At 47.7% G+C, this 25,044-nt stretch overlaps 1 protein-coding gene across 1 annotated transcript; it reads right to left on the reverse strand.

The window, feature by feature from the left end:
- Positions 1 to 2,552: 2,552 nt before the first annotated feature.
- On the reverse strand, positions 2,553 to 24,221 carry LOC101726151 (odorant-binding protein 2b). The gene is made up of 6 exons (XM_087183378.1): positions 23,956 to 24,221; positions 23,332 to 23,512; positions 23,035 to 23,105; positions 22,481 to 22,591; positions 21,761 to 21,862; positions 2,553 to 2,605 (listed from the first exon to the last, which is right to left on the reverse strand). The coding sequence occupies exons 1-6, from the start codon at positions 24,074 to 24,076 to the stop codon at positions 2,553 to 2,555; spliced, it is 639 nt and encodes a 212-aa protein (XP_087039504.1). The 5' UTR covers positions 24,077 to 24,221.
- Between the last annotated feature and the right edge of the window lie 823 nt (positions 24,222 to 25,044).

Below are 25,044 nucleotides of genomic sequence, written 5' to 3' on the forward strand. Positions count from 1 at the left end.
TTGTAACTGCAAGTGCATAGTGGCTCAAGTAGAGAAATAGCAAACATGGGGCTGGGACCGTTATAAGGAATAATAAAAAGGAGGTGAAGGTAAGTACAATAAATTGGCCTGGGAGGTGCGTCTGGGCTGGACCCTAGAAGAGCTGTGGGCAGAGGTCAGTACGAAGTGGGCCCAGGGGAGCCTTGATGGGCTTGTAGTGGGCACAGAGCAATTGCTGCAACGGTCCCTGTCCCTGTATCCCTCCAGTAGTAGACTGTGCCTCCCCTCACTCTTGTAAGGGCCAGGAGGTTCTGTTTCATTCAATAGCCCCGATCTTTGCCGTCTCTCTGAGGGAACTCTCCTCCGTCCGACAGTCCTGGCTGCTTTGTGCTCACCCCGATAGCCCTCCAGGCAGGCAGCGGTGAAGAGTTCATCTTTCCTCCACCACCCTGCAGATCCCCAGACCATGAGAGGATGTCTCGGAAATTGCTCAGGATGCAGGACAGGCCGTTCTCATTGTGTCCCCCTAGAGGGGGCTTTAACTTCCATCTAGTCCAGAAATGGGATGTTTTGACCTGAGAGATTCCTCCTGACTGCATATTCTAAGGTGTCCTCCCCACATCTCCGTCTAATGCAGTTTGGAGAGAGAAGAGGCCTCCTTCCTTCAGTGCTTTTATATGAAAGCAGTTATTTTCTAGGGATTTAGGAGCCCCTGATCAGTGAAAAGAGAAATGAAAACTTCAGAGGTTTGCAGAGAAAGTCATTCAATCAAGGACAAAGATGTAAAAGAGAATAGGAGCATTCTGCTGAACTTACCGAAGTAGGTGCCTCAGTTTACCACCAAGCTGGCTCACCCACGGATGTCATCAGACAGGATCCAAGGAGGCCCCACTAATGAGGACATGGGGACCCCAACTTGGCCCAGGCAGGTTCTTGACTGTCAGCATAGAAAAGCCTCTCAAGATTTCCGTGACAGGCACAGGCAGATTTATTAGGCATAATTAGATGTAGGAGAAAATGGGAAGGAATTTCAGTTTGAGGAGCTGAATGGAGCACAACTCTTGTATTAGTCATTTTCTTATCACTGGGACAAAATACCTGACACCCACAAATTAAAGTGAGAGAGTTTTATTTGGCTCACGTTTCCAGAGGGTTCAGCCCATGGTTGGCTGGCTCCAAGGCAGAAATGGCATGGTGGAAGGGCCTGGTGGGGGACAGCTGCTCAAGCCATGGCAGCAAGGAAGCAAAGAGCAGGAAGAGCCAAAGAGAGGAGGGAGGAACCAAGGACAAGAATATACCTCTCCAGGTCATGCCCTGGTGACCCACCTCCTCTAAGCAGCCCCACCTCCCAACAGCACATTCAGCTATGAACCCATCATGGATCAACCCACTGAGGAGTATGGCACCCCATGATCCAATCAGTAACCAAAGCCCCACCTCTGAACACAGGGGACTTTTGGGAGACACTTTGGATTTAGGTCATAACACCTCTGATGCAGAGGATCAGACTGGCCCATCCATTAACAAAAGAGTGAGGCCAGTTTTTTGTTTTTTTATAGAGGGACGAAAGTGGAACAGGGTCTGGTTGATCATTATCTCAGCTCTGATTTTGCAAGATGGCTCTGGGGGCGGTCCTTATTGCTTAATCCATTCTCTGTGAGATGCCTGGGGTTATAGGTTTACAGGGGGATGAGATGGGTTATGTAGATTTGGGGCTATTCAACCTTGTGCAGCCAGGTTTTAGACAGACAGTCCCTAAGTGATTTACATGCCTGTATGCAGAGCTGAACAAGAATCCAACACAAAGTTCTAAGGTAATAAAGGGAAAGATACAAAATGAAGACCATGCTTTGTTCTGCTTTTGGTCACCTATGTGTGTCTCTAGGCCTTAGTTAAGACTCCCTGCTTTTTGGAAAAACAGCTTTTAAACATTTGACTGTCTAAGAGGAGTAAATCGTAAGTCAGGTTTTTGAGCATCTTCGGTAGAAGTGGAAGATTGGACCAAGTGGAGACCAGGAAGCAGGGAGGACCATGTTGCTGAGCTGATCCTGGTAAAGAAAAGGAGTTTCCAAATACCCCAGGAATTACACTCAAGGCCAACTCCTGAGGTGACGCCTCCAGCCCAGCCCAGGCAGGGTCTCTCCTGCCTGAGTGGATGGGAGGAGGGTGAGAGAGTGGACCACCAAGCTCCAGGAACCCAGAAATCTGTGATTTACCTACATCCTCCCAGGGGCCACTTACCCTAGAGCCATGCTCGGGGACTCAGCTTTCAGTAAAACACAAGAAAAACCTGGTGGAGAGAAGGTGCCGTGGGCAAGGGCCCAGACACCATCACACACCTAGCTCAGATCCCCATGACCAAGACCTACCGCAGGGCACTGGTGTCCCTGTGAGGGAAAACTAGGACACGAGGAACAAAAAGACATGCAAGGGACACAGACAGACACAAAGGCAACATCGAAGATGGAAGACAGAGAGGGAACACTGGGGACACAAGGTGACACTGGAGGGGAGGCAGGAAGAGCTGTCTGCTCGCTCCTCTGCTTGGGTATGAAGACGACCTCCTGCAGCCGTCACTTGTACTTACATTCTTCCAGAGCCTGAAGCTTTTCCTCAGCACTCCTTCCTGCGGGAGAGGGGTCAGGTGAGCAAAGGGGGGCAGTTGAACCACTCTGCTGGGCGCTGGTGACCCAAGGACATGGCCACCACTCCGCACTAGGGCGTCATCCTACAGTGACGGAGGGCACGGGAAGAGGGGACCTAAGAGTGGAGTAAGATCTCTGAGGCAGAGATGAACCAAACCTCGGGCACCTGGGTGGGTTTCAAGAAGGCCTGCAGGTCATTTGTGTTTGAGGATTTAGGGTTTTTTTTTTCTTTTTGAGTTCTTTATATATTCTAGATATTAGTCCTTTATCAGAAGAGGAGCTGGCAAATTTTTCCCATTCTGTAGGTTGTATCTTTACTCCACTGATTGTTTCCTTTGCTGTACAGAAGACTTTTCGTGTGCTGTAGCCCCATTGGTTGGCTCTTGGTATTATTTGCTGTTGGAGCCCTGCTCAGGAAGTCCTTGCCTGTTCCTGTGGCTTCCAGTGTTTCCCCTTTTTATCATCCAACCGTTTTCATGTTCCTGTTTTCAAATCTAGATATTTGATCTGCTTTGATCTGATTTTAGTATTGTGTGAGAAATATGGGTCTAACTTCATTTTTCTGCATGGATATAACCAGTTTTTCCAACACTATCAAAGGGGTCTTCTTTTATTCAGTATATATTTTTAGCCCTTTTATGAAAACTCAGATGGCTGAACATCCATGGGGTTGTTCTAGTCTGTTGGTCTATGAGTCTATTTGTGTGCCAGTACCATGCTGTTTTACTACTACAGCATTATAGAATAACTCAAAATGAGGAATTGTGATGCCTCTGACTGTGCTATTTTTGTTTAAAATTGCTCATGTCCCCCAAAACAAATAATCTAATCAAAAAATGGGTAAGTTAACTGAGAAGTTCAAATGGCCAATAAGTACATGGAAAAAAATGTTCACAGGGCCAGGGATTTAGTTCAGTGGTTCCACCACCTGCTTTGCAAGCCCAAGGTCCCAAGTTCGATCCCTGGTACCAAAAAAAAGGGCCGGGGATTTAGCTCAGTGGTTCTGCCGCTTGCCTCAAAAGCACAAGGACCTGAGTTCGATCCCCAGTACCTAAAAAAAAAAAACTACTTTATCCTCGGTACCAAAAAAAAAAAAAAAAAACAGATTCCTGGTACCAGAAAAAACAAAAACAAACAAACAAAACAATATTCACCATCTTTAGTCACTTGGTAAATGCAAATCAAAGCAACTGATATCTCACCTAATTCTAGTCATAATGGCTATCATCAAGAACACACACACACACACACAATAGGCTGGCAAGCACATGAGAGAAAAGAAACATTTCTACATTCTTAAACTAGCGTAAACTCTATGGAAATTAGCAGAAAAATTCCTCAGAAAGCTAAAATATAGAAATTCCATCTGACCCAGCTATACCTCTCTTGGTTACAGTAGTCCAGAAAAAGTTAAAGGCATCGTATTATAGAGATACATGCATGCTTGTGTTTATACAGCACAATTCACAAAAGCTAAGCTCTGGGTACAACCTAGATGTCCATTAATAAATGAATGGACAAGAAAATGTGGAGCATATACACAATCAAATTTTATTTAGCCATAAAGAAGAATGGATTCATGTCACTTGCAGAAAAATGGATGGATCTTAGACCATGTTACATGAATTAAAATAGACACAGAAAGTGAAATGTTACCTGGTTTCTCTTCTGAGGAGGTCAATGACTAGCCTCCCCCCACTTATATGAGAAACCCAAAATATAAATAAATTAGAGAATAAAATAAAGACAGAGTTTTGGGATATGGGAAATGGGATCAGGGTAAGGAAATGGGATCAGGGAGGAAGGGGATGGAAGATGATCAGGATATGGCATACATATACCAGTAGCCCATATAAATGTAAATATTATGTACTGCAAACATATACCAATAAAAAGGGCCTGAAGGGTCATACTTCTGACCTGAAAAAGCCCCGTATCCCAGGGCATGAGGCCCTCCCCTGACTCTGGAGGGGTCCTGCACATGAAGGCATCTATCAGAACACCCTCTTCAGGCTGACCTGTCCTGAAGCCTGAGATCCCAGGAAGGGGCACTTGGCACCTGTGTGACTGCAGCCCCCTCCTGAGGGACCAGATCGCTGAAGTCCCTACAGCCAACGCCCCACTGCCATCTCTTTAGAGCATGAATGCTGCTCGGGCATCCGGAAGCCAGGCCAGGGTGCTTCTTAGTCCTCTGCTGCTGGGATAATGGCTGTTGCCCATTCCTCTGGCTTCTCCAAGTAGAGATGATGGGACAGGAGACAGGTGTCTCTGAGGATGTCCTCACCTATAAGCTTTTCCTTGTTGGACATCATCCCAAGAAGCAGTGTTCACTGTAAAAGACATAGTGGCCCTGCACTGGCAGGTCCACTGCATACAAGAGCATCTCACCCCGAACTGTGCATGAACAGAAAAAAACAGCCCTGTAGTGTCTTCATTGCTAGAGAAACTCTTTACGACCACATTAAGTAACAGTGTGAAACATCTCAGTGGTCACCCAGGAGACTCAGTCGGCCTGAGCTACTCCTGGTGGTGGTTTCAGCCCCAGATAATGGAGGCCGGGTACAATGAGTTTGGGCCCAACCCTGGACAACTCCCTGCCCTCTCTATAGGACCCGTAGCCCTCAGTTTCCCAAGAAGGCCTGACCTGGTCAGTCTGTGCTGTGGGCAAACCCAAGGTCCCAGGAGACTATGTGCAGGCAAGAGGACCTCGATGTGATTAATCTTGAGGTCAACTTGATTGGCTGGAGAGACTCCTAGGAGATTAGTAAATCACTTCTGGGTGGGTCACGGGGATGTAACGTTGGAGAATATGTCTAGTCCAGGCCACTTCCTCTCTAGCTTCCCCACTTGCCTTCCCCCGCTCTCTGCTTCTTCCAGGATACTATGAGTTGAGCAGTTTTCCTGCACTGGAGCCTTGGAGCCAGAGGACCATAAACTGAAAACTGAAATGTCTAACCACAATAGACCTTTTATCCTATAAGGTGTGCTTGTCAGATATTTACTCATAGTGCTGAGAAGCTAAGCAATACATCTGGAAAGGAAACTGGCCGCCTGCCCCTGGAATGGAACAGGGTAGGGGTCCACAGGTAGAGGTCCATACCTTGGAATGGTCTCCCACAGGCCCAGCTGTGGCACAGCCAGGGGGAATTCACCAGTGCTACCTTGCCAAGCTCCTTGGTTTTCTGCATCAGAATTTTCTCCTCATAAGCTGGGCCCTATTACATGAGACGCTGTCCAGAACTCTGGCAGTGGGTCTCGATCTCCTGGGAGCTAATACAATGTGTGCGAGATAGGAAAGAGGGAATGAAGACACAGAGACAGAGACTTGTGAGAAACTGAGTCTTGGGTCAATCCAAACTTCTCTGGGCAGCAGAGGCAAAGGACTTCAAGGACCATGCAATGTTTATTCTTTACAAGCAGGGCAAGGAGGGGAGCTGGGAGGGCCTTGGGACACCAGCTGATAACAAGGATCAAGCAGGAGGCACTAGCATATCTTTGCTAAGAACAAATGGCTAATTCAGAGGGGAAGAATTTAGCTGGAACCAGTTGACCTTGGCTGGAAGTGAACACGGCTGAATTATGGAGGGGCAACAAGCTTGTGCCACTGTCGCCTGGTAATACTGGGCAGAGGCGTCTGCCACGTCCTGTATCCCGGAAAACAGGAAGCACATGGGCAGATGCTCTCAGTATTCACCTGAGCCCTGCTCAGCTCACCTGGAGCATCGCCCTCGGCCCCACAGATCCCCATCCACATGTCCCCTGTGGATAGGATGCTGCTGGGCACTGTGGTCTCGCACAGTCAGGAGGCCATTTGTCACCAGCACCCAAAACACAAGGACAAGGGGAAGAGCCAGTCGAGTGAGGAGACAGAGGCCACACTCACAAGAAACTCATCTTGGCCTCCAAGTTCCCACCTTTTCTAGGCCTATCACCATCACGAGCGGTATCTTCCTGGCCTCCTCCCCTCTGGCAAGGTCTTATGATCTGCCACGGCCTCAATGCTTCAGGTCCCTGTGATCTGTATCAGACCAGGCCCTGAGCCCAACACAACACGGCCCAGATGGTCCCGACTGACCCACACTGGCCTACAGCCTAAGCAGACTCTCCCAGAGACCGGCTGGGCTCCTGCACACCCTACCCCTGTGCTCAGTATGGCGAGCTCAACTGTCAGGCCCACTAGCCCCCATGGAGGCAGAGGGTGTCACCTTGCACAGATCTGTTCTCTTGCAGGACCGGCTCCAGCACCAGAAGAACCTTCACTCCTGATGTCTCAGTCCTGGGAAGCCTCTTGCTCCGGGTGTTACTTCAGCAGTATCCTGGGCCTGCGCCTTCCCCCTGCCGCATCCTTGTCTCCCAGGAGAGCCTTTTTCTGCTGGCAGAACAACAGAAGGCCTTGATCTCTGACCACCGTGGGCACAGGCAGGGTATGAACCCAGTCTTAAATGGTACCTTCCAGAGCAGGCTCTCAGCTCCTGCTTGCAGCCCGTGGCCATGGCCCCCTCCTGCCCCTGCCTACTGCCCCAAGTCAGCCTACGTTCTGTCGCTCTGTAAGCATGAACGATGGATCTGGGCCTCCAGGGTAGCTGCCAGCCCAGCTGCCACAGCAGGCAGGAGCAGGGTCTTCACCCCAGCACTGTGCCCACGGCTGAGACAGGTCACCAGGGAACCTGAACCAGCCTGTGTCACCACATCACAAGATGCCCTTCCTGTCCACTGTGGCCAGAGGCTGGTGCACACTTGGCACTGATCACACACCTCCTGCCCCTCCCTAACAGCCAAGTCCACATCCATCCTGAAGTGGCTGTTGTTATTGTTGGTATCTGATGAATAACAATTTGCTAAGACCTAGATACAAAAGGCTCACAATGCTCTCCAGTGTTTGCACCAACAGGGGTTCTATTCATCGGAGAGCCCACCTGGAGAGGATTATGGGGGGATGCGTGGAAAGGGAGCAGGTGTCTGCACGCAAGCCAGGGAGGGAGGGTGCTGGCTTCCTCACACTCCCTCCCACCCCACCCGCAAACCACCCAATGCTGGCCAGGCCCAAGCTCTAGGGAGCTGGTTTCTGCCAAGGAAAAGACTAACCTAAACAGAAGTCCTGCTGGCTCCCCGGAGCCAAGCTCTCCCACCCCTGGGCTCCCTCCCTCTCTCCCTGCAGTGACCCATCACACAGTGTGCTGGGGTGGGGCACTCTCCTATGGCTCAGGGACATTTAAAGCATCACCTCCTCAGAGCTGTCCCCCAGGCCACTCAGGGGAGCAGGCCACTTCATCCTGTACCCCATGCCAGCTGTGCCTGCTTTAGAGCACTTTCTACTCTGGGATGTATTGCTCCATTGGGTTTTTTTCTTTTTCATGCCTGTGCCCATCTCTCATCTCCTGTGCTACAATTTAAGTTCTGTTAGAGTAGGAATTTGACTCCTATGTTCACAATTTTTTGTGGCTGCATAAAGAGCTCTAGTCACATGTTGAGGCTCATGAATACTTGTCTGTGAAAGATAAACCAAGTTCGCTAACCTCTTTGAGCCTCGGAGGATTCGTCTCCAACAAGGGAAAGTAAGACTTCTGTCGCTTTAGGCATTTTAGGACCTGCTGAGAGGACACGGGGTGTGTGTAGCTTCCCTTGGCGTGAACAAGGCTCTGTGGATGTTGGCTTCGTCTTCATCTTCCTACTTGGAGTGGGATTCAGAGCTAGGCATCATCACAGCCAGCCGTGTTCTGACACTTGTTCAAGTCCTTCAACTTCATTCTGCTAGAGCCACCAACTTCCCAAGGCTTTCCCCTCCTGAGATCGCCCATGAGTGCCACAGTAGCCTTAAATCTTCTCTTTGGATAAATAGGCCTGAGAGGCAGAAGGAGACCTCATGGCATCAAAGTCAGGGGAGCATTTGTCATTAACACCGAACTGTGAGTGGACCAGAGGAGGAGCGATCCAACTGAGCAGATCTCTGTCTACAGAGCTCTCCACTGAGGTCCTCTGGGCTCTGGCTCTTCTGACCTTAGATCCCTGCCTGCCCACCCCTCCCAACTCTGCAGATCCCTGGCCTGAGTCACCTGCCCTGACACCCTGACCCCCTGACCCAGGCTCTGGAGGCAGGTGCTGGGCCCACGATGGCATCTTTGGGCCAAAATTGCACAGCCCAGATCCTAGCTAAATAAGCACTTGTGTGAACCATGGGGTGTCCTGGAGGTGCTGGCATGATCCAGTACTTGGTCCCAAATGAAAGATGCTGCCTAGCAGGAAGCGTGGCATCCCTGGGTGTGGAAGGGTGGGACCTTTGCTCTTCACAGGACCAGGGGTTAGTGAGCAGGCTGGAGTTTCCATGTGGGACTCTGGCCTGTTCTTACTGCTCATGCCCAAGAGCCTGGTATTTCACTCACTGTGTGTGAATCTTCGATGTAAGGACCTCATGACACTGGTGCACATAATCCATCCTTGAATAAGACGGGGAAAAGCATGTACAGGGTATGGACAGGATAGGCTGCCACCAGGAACCCTGTGCTTAGTCCCGTGGGCGCTCTTCCCAGGAGTTCTCCAACTGGGTTCTCCTTGGATACTGGTTAAGCTCAACTGATGGTAGCTACCATAGAAGTAGACAATGTCCAGCTTCACTCAACATTTGGGGAAAGGAAGGTTTTGATGACAGGACAAAAAGCACCAGGATAGAGCCTGTGGTGGCCGAGACTGAACCGCCTACAATGGACAGAAGGAGGCTTAAGATAAATACGAAGAGTGCTGGAGAAACAACCAGATGGTGGAGGAAGGTAATTTTCCCACTAACCATGTATTTGAATTACTTTAGTGACTCAGTTACAAAATGAGCGCTCCTTACAGCGAGACAGGTCGTTGCCATCCAGGAGGAAGATGTGGCTGAAGGCGTTGATGATCAACCCTCTCAGCCCACCTGCGGCTGCCTCAGTTTCTGGTCTGAATCTCCTCTGTGCTTCCTCGGACACACTGGTCAACCCACAGGTGTAGAAGAATTAGCATATCCAGAGAATAGGAGAGACAAGTAGTCTGCGCTCTTCCTACAGAGTGAGACAATCTGACATGGGTCCACTCTCTTCCTCAGAAGATCTACTGGAGAACGGAGTCACAGTTTCCCACCATGGTAACCTTCTCAATATCCTACACATATTGCTCTTGATTAAAGAATTCTGGCCTTCACAACTTTGGAGAATAAGTTTGTAAGCAAACCAGTCTTTGGTACTTTGTTGTTGCAGCCCTAGAAAACTAAAACATGCCCTACTGTATCAATAATACAGTAAATGTAAATGGTCTAAATATATCAATTAGAAGGCTATGATTTACAGGATTAAAACTTATGATAGAACTATCTGATCTCTATAAGAAATTTACTTCAAATATAATCACAAAGAGAAATTAAAAGTAAGATTTTTTTAAAAGGTATACAATATTCAAACATTAAGTAAAAGAAACCAAAAGTATTTTAATATCAGATATTAGAGGATTCATAAGAAAGAAAAATTAACACAGAGAGAGAGAGAATATTGACAAGTGTGTCATTCCAAAAAACTAGGATAGCAGTTCTAAATGTGCATGCACCACCAAACAAGAGGTAAACAATATGTGAAACAAGACTCATGGGACTCAAAGGAGGAATAGATCCATCCACCGTTATGGTTGGAGAGATCAATAACCTGCCCCCTGCAATGTGTGGAAACAGTCAGACAGAAAATTCACAGGAATATTGAAGAATTCAGCCACCTCATCAGTCTTCACAATCTAATTGACATTTGTAGAACACGTTGCCCAACCATAGCACTACATGCAATCCTTTGAAACGCTTGCAGAATGTATACCAAGATATGAGATACCCCATATCTTGGATCACAAAGTGAATGCAAACACATTTAAAAGAATTCTAATCATATAGAAAGCATTCTCTGACATCATAGAGTTAAACTAGAAATCAGTACCAGGAAAGATAACAATTCTAAAGAAAAGAACAATAGAGGAAACTCTCCTGTGTTGTTAAAGAAGAGCTACAGAAAAATTTCTAAAGCTAACTTCATTACTACTAGTGCTGACCAAATGCTCTCTCTGTAATGTCAGGATCAAGGCAAGGATGTCAGCTCTCACAGCTTGTATTTAACATAGTTCAGAAAGTTCTAGCATGTGCATTAACTGTTACAAAATGGAATAAAAGACATATACATGACTAAAGAAGAAATACAGTTTTCTCTATTTGCGGGTGTGGGAAATTCCAAGGAATCTAAAAAAAAACAGAACTAGTAATCAGTTCATCGAGTTCACAGGATGCAAACTAAATATGAAAAATTATGTGCCTACATTCTGAAAATGAACACAAAAATTTAAAAAAATCACCCACAATCACTAAAATATCAAATTAGATAACTAGTTGTGACTCTAATAGCCATGTACAGAGCTGTACACTGAAAGTTATACAGTGATAAAATAAAGGTTCTAGATAAATGCATAGACATTACATTCATGGATTAATGGCGGGCATACTGGTAGATGCCTTGGGTTTCAGGGTGATGGGAGGGAAGCAAGCATGGCTCTGAAAGGCACAAGAGGAATCCACACTAGTGTCTTGTATCTTGGTCACATCAGTGTCATTGTGATGTTGTCCTATGATTTCAAAAGGTATTATTGTGGCAGAGCAAAGAATATATGTGTTCTCTCTCCATTATTTCTTATAAATGCACGATAATCTACAGTTATTTTAAAATAAAAGTCTTCACTTAAAACTGCCATGAGCTTAAATATATATTTAAAAACACATGTGGGCCCTGACTCAGCAGCTCCACTCAGAAGGGCCATTCCAACAAGACAGTCTCTCATGCACAAGTAGATGTGTCCAACGATATCTTTGCTTTCCTTACAGATCTTGGAATACCTCCAGTAGTCATCAAAATAACAACGGATTAACAAAAGTTCCTGTTTCCATGAGATAATATAGTATGTGGGGATTTGAAGGAATAAAACCAATTCACTCATGGGTTCAATGGTTTTTGCACACTTTCTCTAGGCCAAACACTCTCTAGGCATAAGGAATGCATCAGAGAAGAAAACAAACCAAATGTACAGTTCTCCTGGTGTGCGTATCCTAGAGGTGTGGGAAAAATATAACACATGAGTGAATTCTTGTGCCAGTGATCAATAACTTGTCTCTAGTTCCAGATACACCCCCACTGCCAGCTCAGCAATTATGAAATTGGACCATGTAGGCTTTTTTCTCTTTTGCACCTGACTGTAGGGGATATCTGGGGCACTCACTCACACTGAACTCAGTAGGCCCCATGGAAGTCTCCCAACTGAGCCTCAGTGGCACCACAAGGGGGTTCCATTGAATCTTGGAGGCTTTCCAGCTCCAGCCCTTCTGCTCCTGGGAGAGTAGAGATGCTTTCTGCTTGCCTGGTCAGCTGCCTTTCCTTTCCTGCTTGCTTCTGCCCTGACCATGACCATCTATGGGTTGAGCAACCCAGAAAAGGTCCCCCATTACTGAGCTGAAACTGTCAGGTCTGAACTGACCCTGTGGACCAGAGTCCCACTCCGATTTACTTCTTCCTTATTTGCTCTCCTGAAACCCTGATCCATTCTTTAATAGTTCTCTTTATGCTTTTATTGTTAATTGTTCATTACATAAACAATCACTGTTCAATGTATTGTATGTGTTGGTCTCCTGGTGGATTGCTGATTCATATAATTACAGATCATTTTAAAAGGTCATAAGTGCTATCGGGAAAATAAAATGGAACAAGTTGGGCAGTGATTATGGGGGCAAGTGGGTGTTTGTGTTTTAAGTAGAATGCTACCAATCAGCCTCAGCAAGATATTTGAACACACAATTGAAATAGTAGAGGAAGTGATCCATGAATACATGAGGTGGGACAGAAATTCAGGTAGGAGGAACATCCAGTGGTGGCTTGGAGTGGGGCAGTGTGTTTGGCAGGTGCGGAAGAAAGAGTGGAGGGCAGAGTAGCCAAGCAGATGATATGGACAAAGACCAGGTCATAAGGAAGGCAGGAGAGATTAGGGTACACTGTTGACATCATGAGGACTTTAGCCTTTCCTCTGAGTGAAGTGGGGAGACCCTGGAGGGCTTCGGCAGAGTCCAGGCATGGCTTATATTTCAAATGGCCATGTCATTGGCTACACCAAGGACAGACTGGGGAGCAAATAAAGAAACATGGAAGCCAGTTAGAAATTCCAGGCCAGAATGATAGTGTGATGACATCTATCTGGGTGTCACAGAGTGACAGGGTGGAGATTGACAGACCCACCACAAAAACATAGGAAATGGGTCAGAACCTGGGGATTGTTTTTGCACTGCCACACACAGGGTGCAGTCTGCAATCCCTGAACAAGAAGAGCAAGTGACATTACCAATTGCCACGACAACTCTACTCCTGCAGGGAATTTCAACATCTTGGCAGACAGGCGACTCCCCGGGAGTTGGCACCTTGCTGAGGGGATAAAACCAAGCTGGAACTTACGAGTGGCAATGATGAGCAGCCTATGTGACAAAGACCCAGGCACAGGAGGGTTATGTGCAGGAAAAGCTCCAGAAGCAAGCGGAGGGTCCCATAATCAGCCCGAAAACCTCCAGGCCACGTGGCAGAGGTGAGAGTCCTACCTGCCAAAGAAGACAACCTTAGGTCAAGAGTGATTCCAAAAACACCTAAGGAAAACAGCATCTAGCAACAGAGACAAGAATTAGTGGCCGCAGGCAGGGGATTTAGCTCAGTGGTTTCACTGCCTGCTACATAAGTGCAAAGACTGGAGTTCGATCTCCGGTACCAAAAAAAAAAAAAAAATTAGTGGCCGGGAAAGAATTCAGTGGGGGAAAGAACAGACTTTTCAACAGGTGGATCTGGGACACCTGACATTCACCTGCAAAAGAACGATGTTTTGCATGGCCCGTGGGCAAAACTTTTCACAAAATGGACCAGATCTAAATGTGGGAGTTAAAACTGTAAGATTCTTAGAGGATGTGTAAATGGTAATGAACTTGGCTTAGACAATGCACTCTCATGCATGACACCCAAAAAGCAAGCAACCACAGGAAAACTACATAAATCTGACTTTATCAAAATTCAAAATTTTGCACAGTAAAGAGCTCTGTCAAGCAAAGGAAATGACAAGACACGTAATGTGAGAAAATATCTAGAAATTGCATATGTGATAAGGATATGTCAAGAATATATGAAATAATCTTATAACTCACTAATTTTTAAAGCCTAATTATAAATGCACAATGACTTGAGTAGACACTTCTTCAGAAAATATATAAAGTTATATATATATATATATACATATACATATATATGAAGATTCTTCACTATCATTTGTATTTAGGGAACACAAATCAAGGTTTCATGAAATATCACTTAGCACACACTATAATGACTAGAACCAAAAGTCATATAAAAACAAGAGACTATCGAGATATGTAGAAATCAGAACCCAGATATACTACTGGTAGGAATATAAAATGTTGCAGCTCAACAACAACAAAAAAGAGTGCAGCAGTTTATCCAACAGATAAAAATTAACATATGTCTCAGCAATTAGAATTCCAAGTATGTATCCAAGAAAAATAAAGATTTGTTCACATGAAAACTTTTACACTTACGTTCATACCCACGTTGTAATATCCCAAATGTAGAAACAACATACATGCCATCAATAAATGAGCGCATAAACAAAATGTGTATGGCATTGCCCATACAATGGAATGTTATTTGGTCATAAAAAGGCATGAAGTTGTGACAATGCTACATGAATAAGCCATGAAACATTAGGCTAAGAAAAGACCACATATTGTGCGATTCTGAAACAGTAGATCTCAGGCTGGAGACTCAGTACACCTTCCACTGTTGCTCTCTGCCACTGATCACAGCAGGCTGCTGCTCTCTGGCCCACTGCAGGGCTCACAGCCCTTTAGTGTTTAACGCTCTGTCCACACTGTTCAGGCGTAGATTCACAGGACCTTCTGAAGCCACATATTTGAGCAATAAATCAAGCAGACTGTAGGGCTACACAAGGGAGGCTTTATTTAAACCTGTGCCACAGAATAGGGGTGTCAGTGCAGCAGAGCGGACTTAAAGAGGCCTGTGTCCCTCTTCCAAACACACTGCTAGCTCCCTCTGGGGGCTTTCAGGTGGCATCCATTGTATTACGTCTTCCAACTTCCTGAGGCTGAGACCTTCCTTGGCTGGGCCCTTCTATCACCGTATCTGCAGTGTCCAGCTAGGTCCTACTCATCTCGTACCCACCTGAGTCTGCATTGCAGCCACGTCTGGTGTGCCACAGACCTTGTGCCTTCCTGTCATATTTCTAAGAACTCACAACTCCTCTGGACCCACCTGGACCATGCAAGACAATCTCTCACCCTGGGGGGATCCCAGAGCAGCCTGAATTCCATCTGCAACCTTAATTTCTGTCTACCTGGTGATCTCTTACATCCCGGATATGGACCCAGGATATGGGCATCTTTGGGGCCATTATTCTGATGAGTACACACAGGAAAATGAATTTCTAGAAAACCATGGGAAGGAGGCTTCCCAGTCTGGCCTCACAATTCTTTGTTAACAATACATCAGACACTACCTCACTCTGTCAACTAGTGACAAGTCTCTAAGTGCTGTCCTTTTCTGTGTTGCTCTGGTGCTGGACTGCCAGGAGCAGCCTCACGGGCAGTGTTGCTGACAACACAGCAGTGAGAGTCATCCTGCAGTGATTCTTCCAGTCCTCCAAGTAAGCGGCACATGCCAGGCAAATTCCTCCACCCAGAGGTGCTCTCTCCCACCCAGCAGCATGTGCAGGCAGGGTCAGTCAATTGACGGCACCTATCACTAGCTCTGAAGATCATGTGACACCAAGGTGTCCTTCGAGACCTGGGAAAAAATACAACCCCAACCAGTGAAACTGGGAGCTGTGATTCACAAGGCCCTTCCCAGGCCCCTCGTGATGCTCACAAAGCCTAATGGTCCTGCTTCCTCTCCTGGGACTTGGCAACTAATTGAATCAACCCATGGAGTTCTATTTCTGCTTAAATTATCCATGGTTTGTTTCACCTGCTTGGAGTCAACAACTCTGATGGGTCCAGATGCCTACAAAGAAAAATATGCTCCAAAGACACCCCAGAACTCAGGGGAGCAACTGATTTCCAAAGATCTTGGGCTAGGCTAGAGAGAGACTGAGAAGTCACATAGACACAACGTGGATGAACACAGGGACCCAAGACACATGAAGTAGAAGAGAAACCTCACATACAGTGCTTGGAGAGCCAGAAAAACTCAAGTAGCCCCAAAGAATTGAAAACAGGACCTCAAGTAAATACAAATGAATACCTAGTCACAGGAAGATCCTCAAAAGACAGGAAGTAGTGGAATTGTTACCAAACCAAGCCATTTTTTCCTGCCACACATTGTACCAACCACCAAAATGATGAGGTTTGGGAAAAAGAAGGTTTATTCATGAGACAACTGAGCATGAAGAGATAGGAGACCAGATCTCAAATTTGCTTTTGTGAAGAAGCACAGTTACCAGTTAGACAAGGGTTCTTTTGCTCAGTGTGGATAGAAATCAGTAAAAGGCAACGTATAACTTCTCTTAGTGGTATCAGTTCTTGTTTCTTAGTTTTTCCAGTTCATAATGTGGCCAGTTCTCCATCGGTGCTAGTAGCTGTCAGCGATAACAGTTCTCATAATTAACAGCTTGGCTTAGTTACTTTTTGTGTTGTTGAGACAAAATACCCAACATCCAAAGTTAAAGGAAGAAAGGGTTATTTGGCTCACAGTTTGTACAGGTTTCGGTCCACAATCCGATGGCTCCAAGGCAAAGTGGCACATGGCAAAAGGGAATTGCAGAGAACAGACAGTCCATGGTGAGCAGAAGACAGCCAAAGAAATGAGCAACCAGCGGTGACAAGACACTTTCTGTCTCTTATATCTTATCCAGGCTACCCATGCTTAGGGTGGGTAGCACACCCTTCATCCTAGTGCCCTTGCACCATGAATCAATCTGAGCATCACATTCTTGATCCCAGAAGAACTATGCCACACCAATCAGTGGACTAACTTAGTAATCACACACTGTAGATCCAGCCACCTCTGAAAAGCCCCACCTATGACTGCATGAGGCTTCGAGGGGACATCTAGATCCCAGCCATAATACAGCTCTTATTTCTACCAGCTCAGCCAAGGTCTCTTCTGTACAACTCAATATAGAGGTCAGAAAAGGCAAAGCAAGAAAATCTTAACATGGTTTTATGGGGCTGCAGAAGTGGTAGCATTCGATCAACTTTTAAGTGACAAGGAAAGTTGTTGCCAGTCACTAATACAGCTTAGCAAGACATGGTGAGGATTGTTGTGTCAGCCCAGAAGCAGCAGTGGGGGACATAGGTGCTGTAGCAATGGTAGACATGGAGATGGCCACAATCTTAGTAGTGGTGGCCAGAGCAGCCATCCTATACTGCCAGTAGCCTTTAGTCAGGAGATCCTTGCCTTTGCCACAGCCCCTTATCCTAGTAGAAATCTGGCAGTGGAGGTGGCAGGCATCCAGGATACTAGGCAGCAGGAAACTGATCCAGGCCCATACGCTGTCTCTACCACCATCCTCCAGCATGGCAGTGGCTGTCAGCACAGCAAAAAGGCCTACATGAGGGGTCCCGTGGCTACCACTGCCACTGGTCATGAGCCTCTGCACTTCAAAACATAAAAAAGTGCAAAACACCCTTTGGGAATGTCTTGTCTTTCTTCTTCTGTCTCAGGGTGATTTATGGTGAGGGGAAAGGTGATCGGAGGTGAGCAAAACCAAAGTCATCACGGTTCTGTTCACTCGTACTCAATTTTCATGACTGTTTGTCTTGCTTAGAAAATGGCGGCTGGCATTGGTGATATGGGGATGGAGTTCATGGGCCCGTGATATCAAAAGCTCGCCCACTGGATGCTGGGAGCACTAGGCTGTAGATCACTATGGCCAGGCCTAACTTGCCTCCTCCCATGGATGAGACAGGCCCCCGAGTAAAATGAGAAACACACATCTTGTTCTCTTCCTCTCGTGGAAGGAGAACAGGTGACAGAGGGTGCGGTGGAGCAAGGCCTGGGGAGAACAGGACTGTCTTCCTCCCCACCCATTCTCCAGAGAACCATCAAGCATGAGGTCCTGCAGACCTCGGCTGCTCTCCTGGCTCCGGTTACAGACCAGCCCCTTTACCTGCCCCAGCGCTTCCCTTACCTCTACTCTATAAATAAAGGTGCTGCGGAAGCCAGCCAGCCCTTTATCCCATCAGGAGAAGGGGTTTCCACCTGGGCCCAGCTTTATTGTTATCTTTGTCTGTCTTTCTTAATCTCCCACCATCATTTCTCACTCCATGAACCCTTGAGCCACTCGGGCCATGGCAACTGGACTCTTCCAAAGTTCCGGGTGAAAAACCAGTGATTTCAACCAAAGCACCCTTCAAGTCCCAAAAAACAACCTAGACAGCTGTTGTCATTATGACCTGCACATTAGAAGTGAGATCTGCAGCAAAGCTGGAGAGAGACTGATATAATATAGTCAGCTGTATAACACCTCTAATTTATTTTTAAAATCAACTAAAAGCAAGACACCAACAATGAGTGCAGCTACAGGTTTGATTCAGGTTTTCTCTCCATTTCAGAAAGAGCCCCAGTGTATAGTCACAATAGTATTGGTACACAAAATGGGGTCCCTCTATACAGTGGAATAGTATTTAAAATACCTACTGCTATACAACTGGGTCCCCTTCAACTTCTCAACAGAGATTTCTCTGCCTGAAAGCAAAGTTCCTTCCAGAACAGCCTGTAAACAGAGGAATATGAACTGGAGACCCTGATACTCACTGTCTCAAAAACTTATGTTTCATGGTCACCCTTATGGAAGATACTGATGGAAAAATACCAGGTCGAAAGAGGCAGAGACTCAGGCCCAGGCCACACGGCTGGCAGGGCCAGGGCTGGCCTGGGTCCTATTTGCAATTCCGCCTTATATGACACCAACACATGTGTGTTTGCTCCCACGGAAGAACTTTTCAGCATTAGAAAAACAAAATTCCTAGTTCCCTCAGAAAGATCTTATGTTCCATTGAATCAATTGGGTTTATTTTCTCCTTTGTCAACTACATTAATCTGAAACTTTCATGTTTCCATCTCGGCCTTTTGGAAGACTGTAGACTCTCCAAGCATAAAATGATGCTTATGGAATCTTTCCACAGAAACATGTGCATAACACAATACCTGAACCCAGTTTCAGCATGATACAGGCCCTCATTGCCTATCTCTGAACTTTTTAACAGGGCCATGGACCAGAATTCAGTCCAAGTCCAGGCTTTTAGATTAAAATTTGTCCCCCAAATTACCAGAACACAGCTGATTTGTAGTATTTCCACTACCTATGAATTTGCCTGAATATCGCTCTTGGATTTTTGTGAGAACTAAGGAGCCAGAAGATATCCTGGGAGAGAGAAACCAGCAGCTGAGAATGAGGCAAGGAGGTCCCCACAATCCATACGAGGGTTGGAGGACTGAGGCACACAGACAGCCATGTAGTCCGACGGATGAGGTCGCAGACTTCACTATGGGCCAAACCTTCTATGGTTGAAATTCACGCCCCTAAATATCAATTCTATAACACAGGATTCACTGATGGACGCATTAGACGAATGTAGCCAGGGAGTCAACCGGCAATTTTCTTTGCTTCCTTGGACAATGGTTGTCTCCTCTGGGTGATTCTGGGAATACCCATTCATTCTGCAATTTGTTTTATGGATCACCAACAACCTGCAAGGTCATGTGGGCTCCTTGTTAAATAATTAAATGACCCACCCATTCTGTTAAAATGTAAGCTTCAACAACCCTGGAACAACTGGCATCTCCATGCAGCAACACAAATCTAGACTCTGTCTGCCATAAGCACAGGGGGAATCTGGGGTGTGGGATGGGCAGCTGGTGAGAAGGGAGAGAGCTGGATGGGTGGCCCTGGGGAGGCTCCAGGGGCTCAGGACAGAGACTGATCAGGGGCCAGGTGAGTTCACGTCCACCTGGGCCATGCTCATGGCTCCCAGCTCGGGTTGAGATTCCAGGGTCCAGAGGGGACTGGCCTGGCTCTGTCCACACATCACCCGTTGCAGGTGGCCAGGATACTGGGCTGATCAGCAGACCAGGTTTGGCTGTGGAGAGGGAAGTGCTGCCATCTACGGGGAGATAAATAAACATGGAGGGACACTGGATCAGGAATACCCAAGCCAGGCTCCCCACCCGGGTATCTCCAGCCTACAGTCTCCACTGAAGATTTCTATGCCATATTTTACATTTTTATCTTTCAATCTCTATTTTTTTTACAAAAATCTATATTTTCAGCTGAGGCTTTCCCTCATTGTACAGATGCTTTGAAAATCATTTTCTGCCCTGAGATCAGTGAAATATTTTACCTATTTTCTCATATTTTTACATGGAGGTATCTGAGCCTTCCCTCATTTTACTCTGGGGCTGGAAAGCAGGAGATGCACCATGCCCACTGTCACAGTAGACTGAAGCTGCCACTGCCATCCAGGATGTCCAATTCAGGACCTCCCAGGAGCCTGCACCACGAACCAGGTCCACATGGGACAGGACTGCAGGTCAAGGTGGAAGTTGGGATGAGGGTCCCCGAGCTGTCGATCAATGATTCCTCAGAGAAAGATGGACACTTTCTCCTCTTCCTGCCTAAGGCTTCAGGCAGTTGTTTCTCACTGGGATTTGTGGTTTCTAGGGTTGTCTTTAACATCCAGGATTCAAGGTCTCTCTCTCTCTCCTCACTCTGGCCCCGAGTCCCTGTAGGCCAAAGTCACCACACACCTTGCTCCCTGGACAAACCACGGGAGGGCCAGAAAGTGAACAAGACTGCAGGGAGCCTGTGGCCAGCTCTGTCTTTCTTGAAGGCTTAGGAAGGAGGGGCTGGTAATGCCACCCCAGCCTTAACACTGAGTCCAGGCTCCTCAAAATGAGTCCCCTCCCCAGTGGCCTCCCCAAATGCTCCTGCCCTGCAGGAGCTCAGCCTTGCACAAAGCCACTCACAGCATTAGCTCATCAGGTGGACCTCCAGCGCTTCATGTGGCCCCACATGCCTGTCCAATGCCCTACTCTTTGAGGCCTGGCAGCTTCTGGGTCCAGCATCTCCCCAACTTCCCCAGCAGCTCCTCCTCCTAACAGAGCTCTTGAGGACCCAACCCAATGCCCACATGCATACAGATCCCAGACAGGAAACCGAAGCTCTTTATTTGGAGTCATGCAGGGTTGGGGAGGTAGATGAAGGACTGCGGTAGGAGGGATGGCCCAGCTAAGAAGGATGTCCAGGCAAGAGGGCTAGTCCAGGGAGGAGAGTGAGCCCAGGAGGTAAAGATCCAGGTGGCTGCTGTATTGGGAAGAGAAACCGAGGTCAAGGCCCCCTCTGAGGAAGCAGGAGGTAGGCAGGCTTGCAGGGGTCAGGACCAATGCCCTTCAGAGACTTTCCTTCACCAGGCTGCCTGCAATGGCTTCTGAGCAGCTTTGGGCTCCAAGAGTAACCCTGGCTCCTCAGGGATACCCTGACTCTGGGTGGGCCTATAGGGTAGGAAATGGAGCTGAGTGGAGACCCGGAGAGGGAGGGCGATGGTGCAGCGATGACTTTTGTAAGAAAGGGTCTTAATAAATGCCCTGAGAATGACACCCAAGGCCAATTCCTGAGGTGACCATTTCTTCCTGGTCCAAGAGCAGATGGGAGGAGGCAAGAGCATTGGACCTCAAACTCCAGAACCCAGGACTCTGGGCTTTTCCTCCCAGGGTGTCACTTACCTTAGTTAATCTCAGGGACACAGCTTTCTGTAGAAACCAAGAAAAACCCAACTGTGAGAAGGTGTCCTGAACAAGGGCCAGACCCCATCATACCCAGCGCTCACCTATCTCATGACCAAGACCCAAAGCAGGGTTCTGGTGTCCCTGGGAGAAGACAGGGGAAAATGGAGGGACACAAAGAAACTTGAGGGAAGCAGAGAGACACGGGGAGATGGGAGAACACAGGGGACATGGGGAGACTTGGAAGACACAGAAGGGATACTAGGGACAGAGATGACATTGGAGAAGCTGCAGGCAGAGCCAGCTCCTCACCCTTCTGCTCTGGGATGACGATGTTGTCTTGTGGGAGTCCCTTGCGCTTCATGAATTTCTTAAATTCTTCCAGAGCCTCTGGGTTTTCCTCAGGGGTCCTCCCTATGGGAGAGGGGTCAGGTGAGCAGAGGGGAGATGGCTACACGGCTCTGTGGGGAGCTGATAGCCCTAGGACACAGCCAGGGCCCAGCACCACGGCTTTACCCCCAGAGTGGCCAGGCCAAAAGGAAAAGGGAAACCTAAAACTAGATTAGGAGCTACAGGGTAGACATACGCTGAGGCACTGAGGGACCCTGAGGACCTGAGTGACCCCCAGGCAGACCTGCTAGATCACGTCCCCGACCTGGAAGTGCTTCACCTCCCAGAAGCACTAGGCTGTGCTCCCCAAAGTGTCCCTGACACTCCCCCTTCAAGCTGACCCAGGAAGATGACAGAGATCCAAGGAAGTTGCATTTGCCAGTTTCAGGGGCAGGAACCTGCTCCTGACCAACCAGGTCTATCAGTACCAAGTCTGACCCTGTCCCCGACAGTCCCCACCTGGTGAACCCCTGTCCCAGATAAGGGCTTGAATCCGGTCTGGGCAGCATCCTGTGACCAGCACCCCGAATCCCGCACAGGCGGGTTCTCAGTCCCCTGGTTCCAGGATGTTGCTGTTGCCGATTCCACCAGCTTCTGAAAGTGGAGACTGTAGGTCAGGAGACAGGTGTCCAAGGGCCTCACCCATGAGCTTTCCCATGGCAAAAGTTTTCCTGAAGCGCTGGTCTTCACAATAGAAGATGTAGTGGTCCTTCACGGGCAGCTGCTCTACATATATGAGCTTCTTGCCCTGAACTGTGAACAGAAAATAGCTCTTTAGTGTCTTCATTCTTGGTAAGATATTAAAGACACTGCATTGAGAAACAATGTGGAACATTTCAGTGCTCTCCCAAAAGACCCAACCAGCCTGAGCCGAGGCCATTAGGTCTCCATCACTGGGCAGAAGCCCCTTCCAATATGCCAGGGATTTTGAGGTGAGAGCTCTGCCCCAGGCCCAAGCAGCTGCCTTGCCCTGTTTCCTCCATCTATAACCCTTGGTTTCCCCATGGATCAAAAGCTGGGACCACTGTGGAGGAGGTGTGGCCTGGCTGGACCCTGCTGTGAACAAGGCCTGGTGTCTGATGTCAGGGACACAAGTCCTTCAGGATGGGAGAGGACAGGGCAGGGGGATAGGGCCTTCCATGCTGGGAGCTATCACGACTCGGGCCAGGCTCAGGGCACAGCTGGGCAGGACTCACGTGCACTATATTTGCCAGGTTCCTCAGTTTTCTGCATCATAATTTTCTTTTCATGGCACTGACCCTTCTTCCTGAAAAAAAAAAAAATAAGGAGGCACACAGGCAGCTGCTCTCAGGACTCGGCCGAGCCCAGCTCAGCTCACCCGAGCATAGTTACTGACCAAGTAACCCCAAATATCCCACCTCAACCCTGCCTGAGTGTTAAGATGCTGCCTGGGGCTTTTTGCCACAAACATTCAAATGTAGATAAGGGAGGAAGCAAACCAGTAGAGGGGACCCACATTGGGCAACACTCACATGAAGGTGATCTTGGCCTCCCACTTGCCATCTTCCAGGGCTGTCACTGTCATGGGAGACATTTTCCAGGGCTTCTTCCTTTCTGGCGGGGTCTTCTTGGCCACTGCAGCCTTCATATACCAGGTCCCTGTGAACTGGAGCAGGCTGAGCCATGAGCCCAGCATGACCCAGGCCAGCTTCTCTCCCACAACCTGGCACAAAGGCCTGCAGCCTAAACAGACTCTCTCAGCACCCAGGCTGCAGCCTCCAGAGAAGGGCTGGGCTCCTGCATGTTCCCACCCCTGCTCAGTAGATCACACCCAAGCACTCAGGGCCTCCAGACTCCTAAGGATCCACTCTGCTCAAGGATGGGGTCCCAGGCCTGGGTGAGTCCTTACCCCAGAGGGCTGGAATCCTTACTGGATTTTGGATCAGAATATCACTTTCACAGGACCCCTGACCCAAGTCTGCTCCCCCACCCTGGACTGCTCCTTAGGTGGGCCATGTCTGCTGGCAAACCAAAGAACCCCCCAAACCAACCACTCCAGTCCAGGAGAAAAGGGCCTGCACCCAGCCCTAAAAGACACTTCCTGAAAGAGGGCTTCCACGGTTATCTAATGCCAGTGATCACAGCCTTTCTCCTACCCCTGCACACTGCCCCACTGAGCCTCACATTCCTCTGCTCTGGGTGGAAGAACAAGGGATCCTGGGCCTCTAGTGTAGCCTCCAGACCAAGCAACAAGATGGCCAGCTGTGGGGTCTTCATCTCCAGACTCTGTGCTCACAGCTAAGGCAGGTCCACTGGGTATCTGGACGAAGTTGGGCTGGCTTCTCACAGGATACTCTTTATGTCCCTGGAGGCTAGAGTCCATATATACTTGGCACGGACCACAACCCTCCCACACATCCCTCATGGCCAAATCCACACCCACCATGGGGATGAACTGTTGCTATTTTTGGGACATGATGAATAATATTTGAGTGCCACCTAGAAATAAAAGCCCATAATGCCACCCAATGTTCCCACCACTGAAGAGTCCTGCTCACAGACCAGCCCATCTACAGGGGACATACCAGTTGGGTGCTCAAGGTGGGAACACATGTCTGAGCTGCAAGCCAGGTAGGGACTTCTGACTTCCTCACACACCCTCCCATCCCATCTTCAGCCAACCATGGCTGGCCTGAGCCAGGTTCTAGGGAAGCTGCTCTCCTCAAGCTCTGATGATCCCACAGCCTCTGGGAGGGTGGGAAGTTCAAGCCCAGCGTGGGCAATTTAGTGACTTAGTGAGGCAGGCCCTGTCTAAAACTTTTTTTAAATCATTTTTTAAACTGTAAATGTAGCTCAGTATGAAGGTTCTAGGTTCCATCTTCAGTATTACAGATAAAATAAAATAGATAACTTTAATAGCCCTGTGGTTAAGGAACTTAAATTTTTAATTTAAAAAGTTCTTTGCAAAAGAATTCTCTACATCCACATAGTTTCACTTGAAAGCTCTATTAAGCAATTAATAAAGAAATAACAACTCTATATGATCTTCTCTGGAAAATGGCAGGAGCAGGGGGGGGATTCCCAGCCAAAACAGGAAGACAATACATAAAAAAGAAGGCCACAGAACAATATCACTCATGAATATAGATGCAAAAATTCTTATTATACCATGACCAGAAGGAATTTATTCCAGGGATGGAAAGCTGGTTTATTATTTTTTAAATCAACCATATTTATACATTAAG

The sequence above is a fragment of the Heterocephalus glaber genome, unplaced genomic scaffold (assembly GCF_053883595.1).
Source record: "Heterocephalus glaber isolate CG9 unplaced genomic scaffold, H.glaber_assembly_v1.0 deba00001479, whole genome shotgun sequence".
In the NCBI taxonomy this organism is placed as follows: Eukaryota; Metazoa; Chordata; class Mammalia; order Rodentia; family Bathyergidae; genus Heterocephalus; species Heterocephalus glaber.

What these genes read in the sequence shown, in the direction of transcription:
- LOC101726151 (XM_087183378.1), bottom strand. Translation starts at nt 24,076, where the DNA reads ATGAAGACCCCACAGCTGGCCATCTTGTTGCTTGGTCTGGAGGCTACA. An exon ending in CAGTGGGGCAGTGTGCAGGG is followed by an intron (nt 23,513 to 23,955) that starts GTAGGAGAAAGG and finishes AGGTTGTGGGAG; the next exon opens with AGAAGCTGGCCTGGGTCATG. An exon ending in TGCCATGGGAAAGCTCATGG is followed by an intron (nt 21,863 to 22,480) that starts GTGAGGCCCTTG and finishes CCTCTCCCATAG; the next exon opens with GGAGGACCCCTGAGGAAAAC.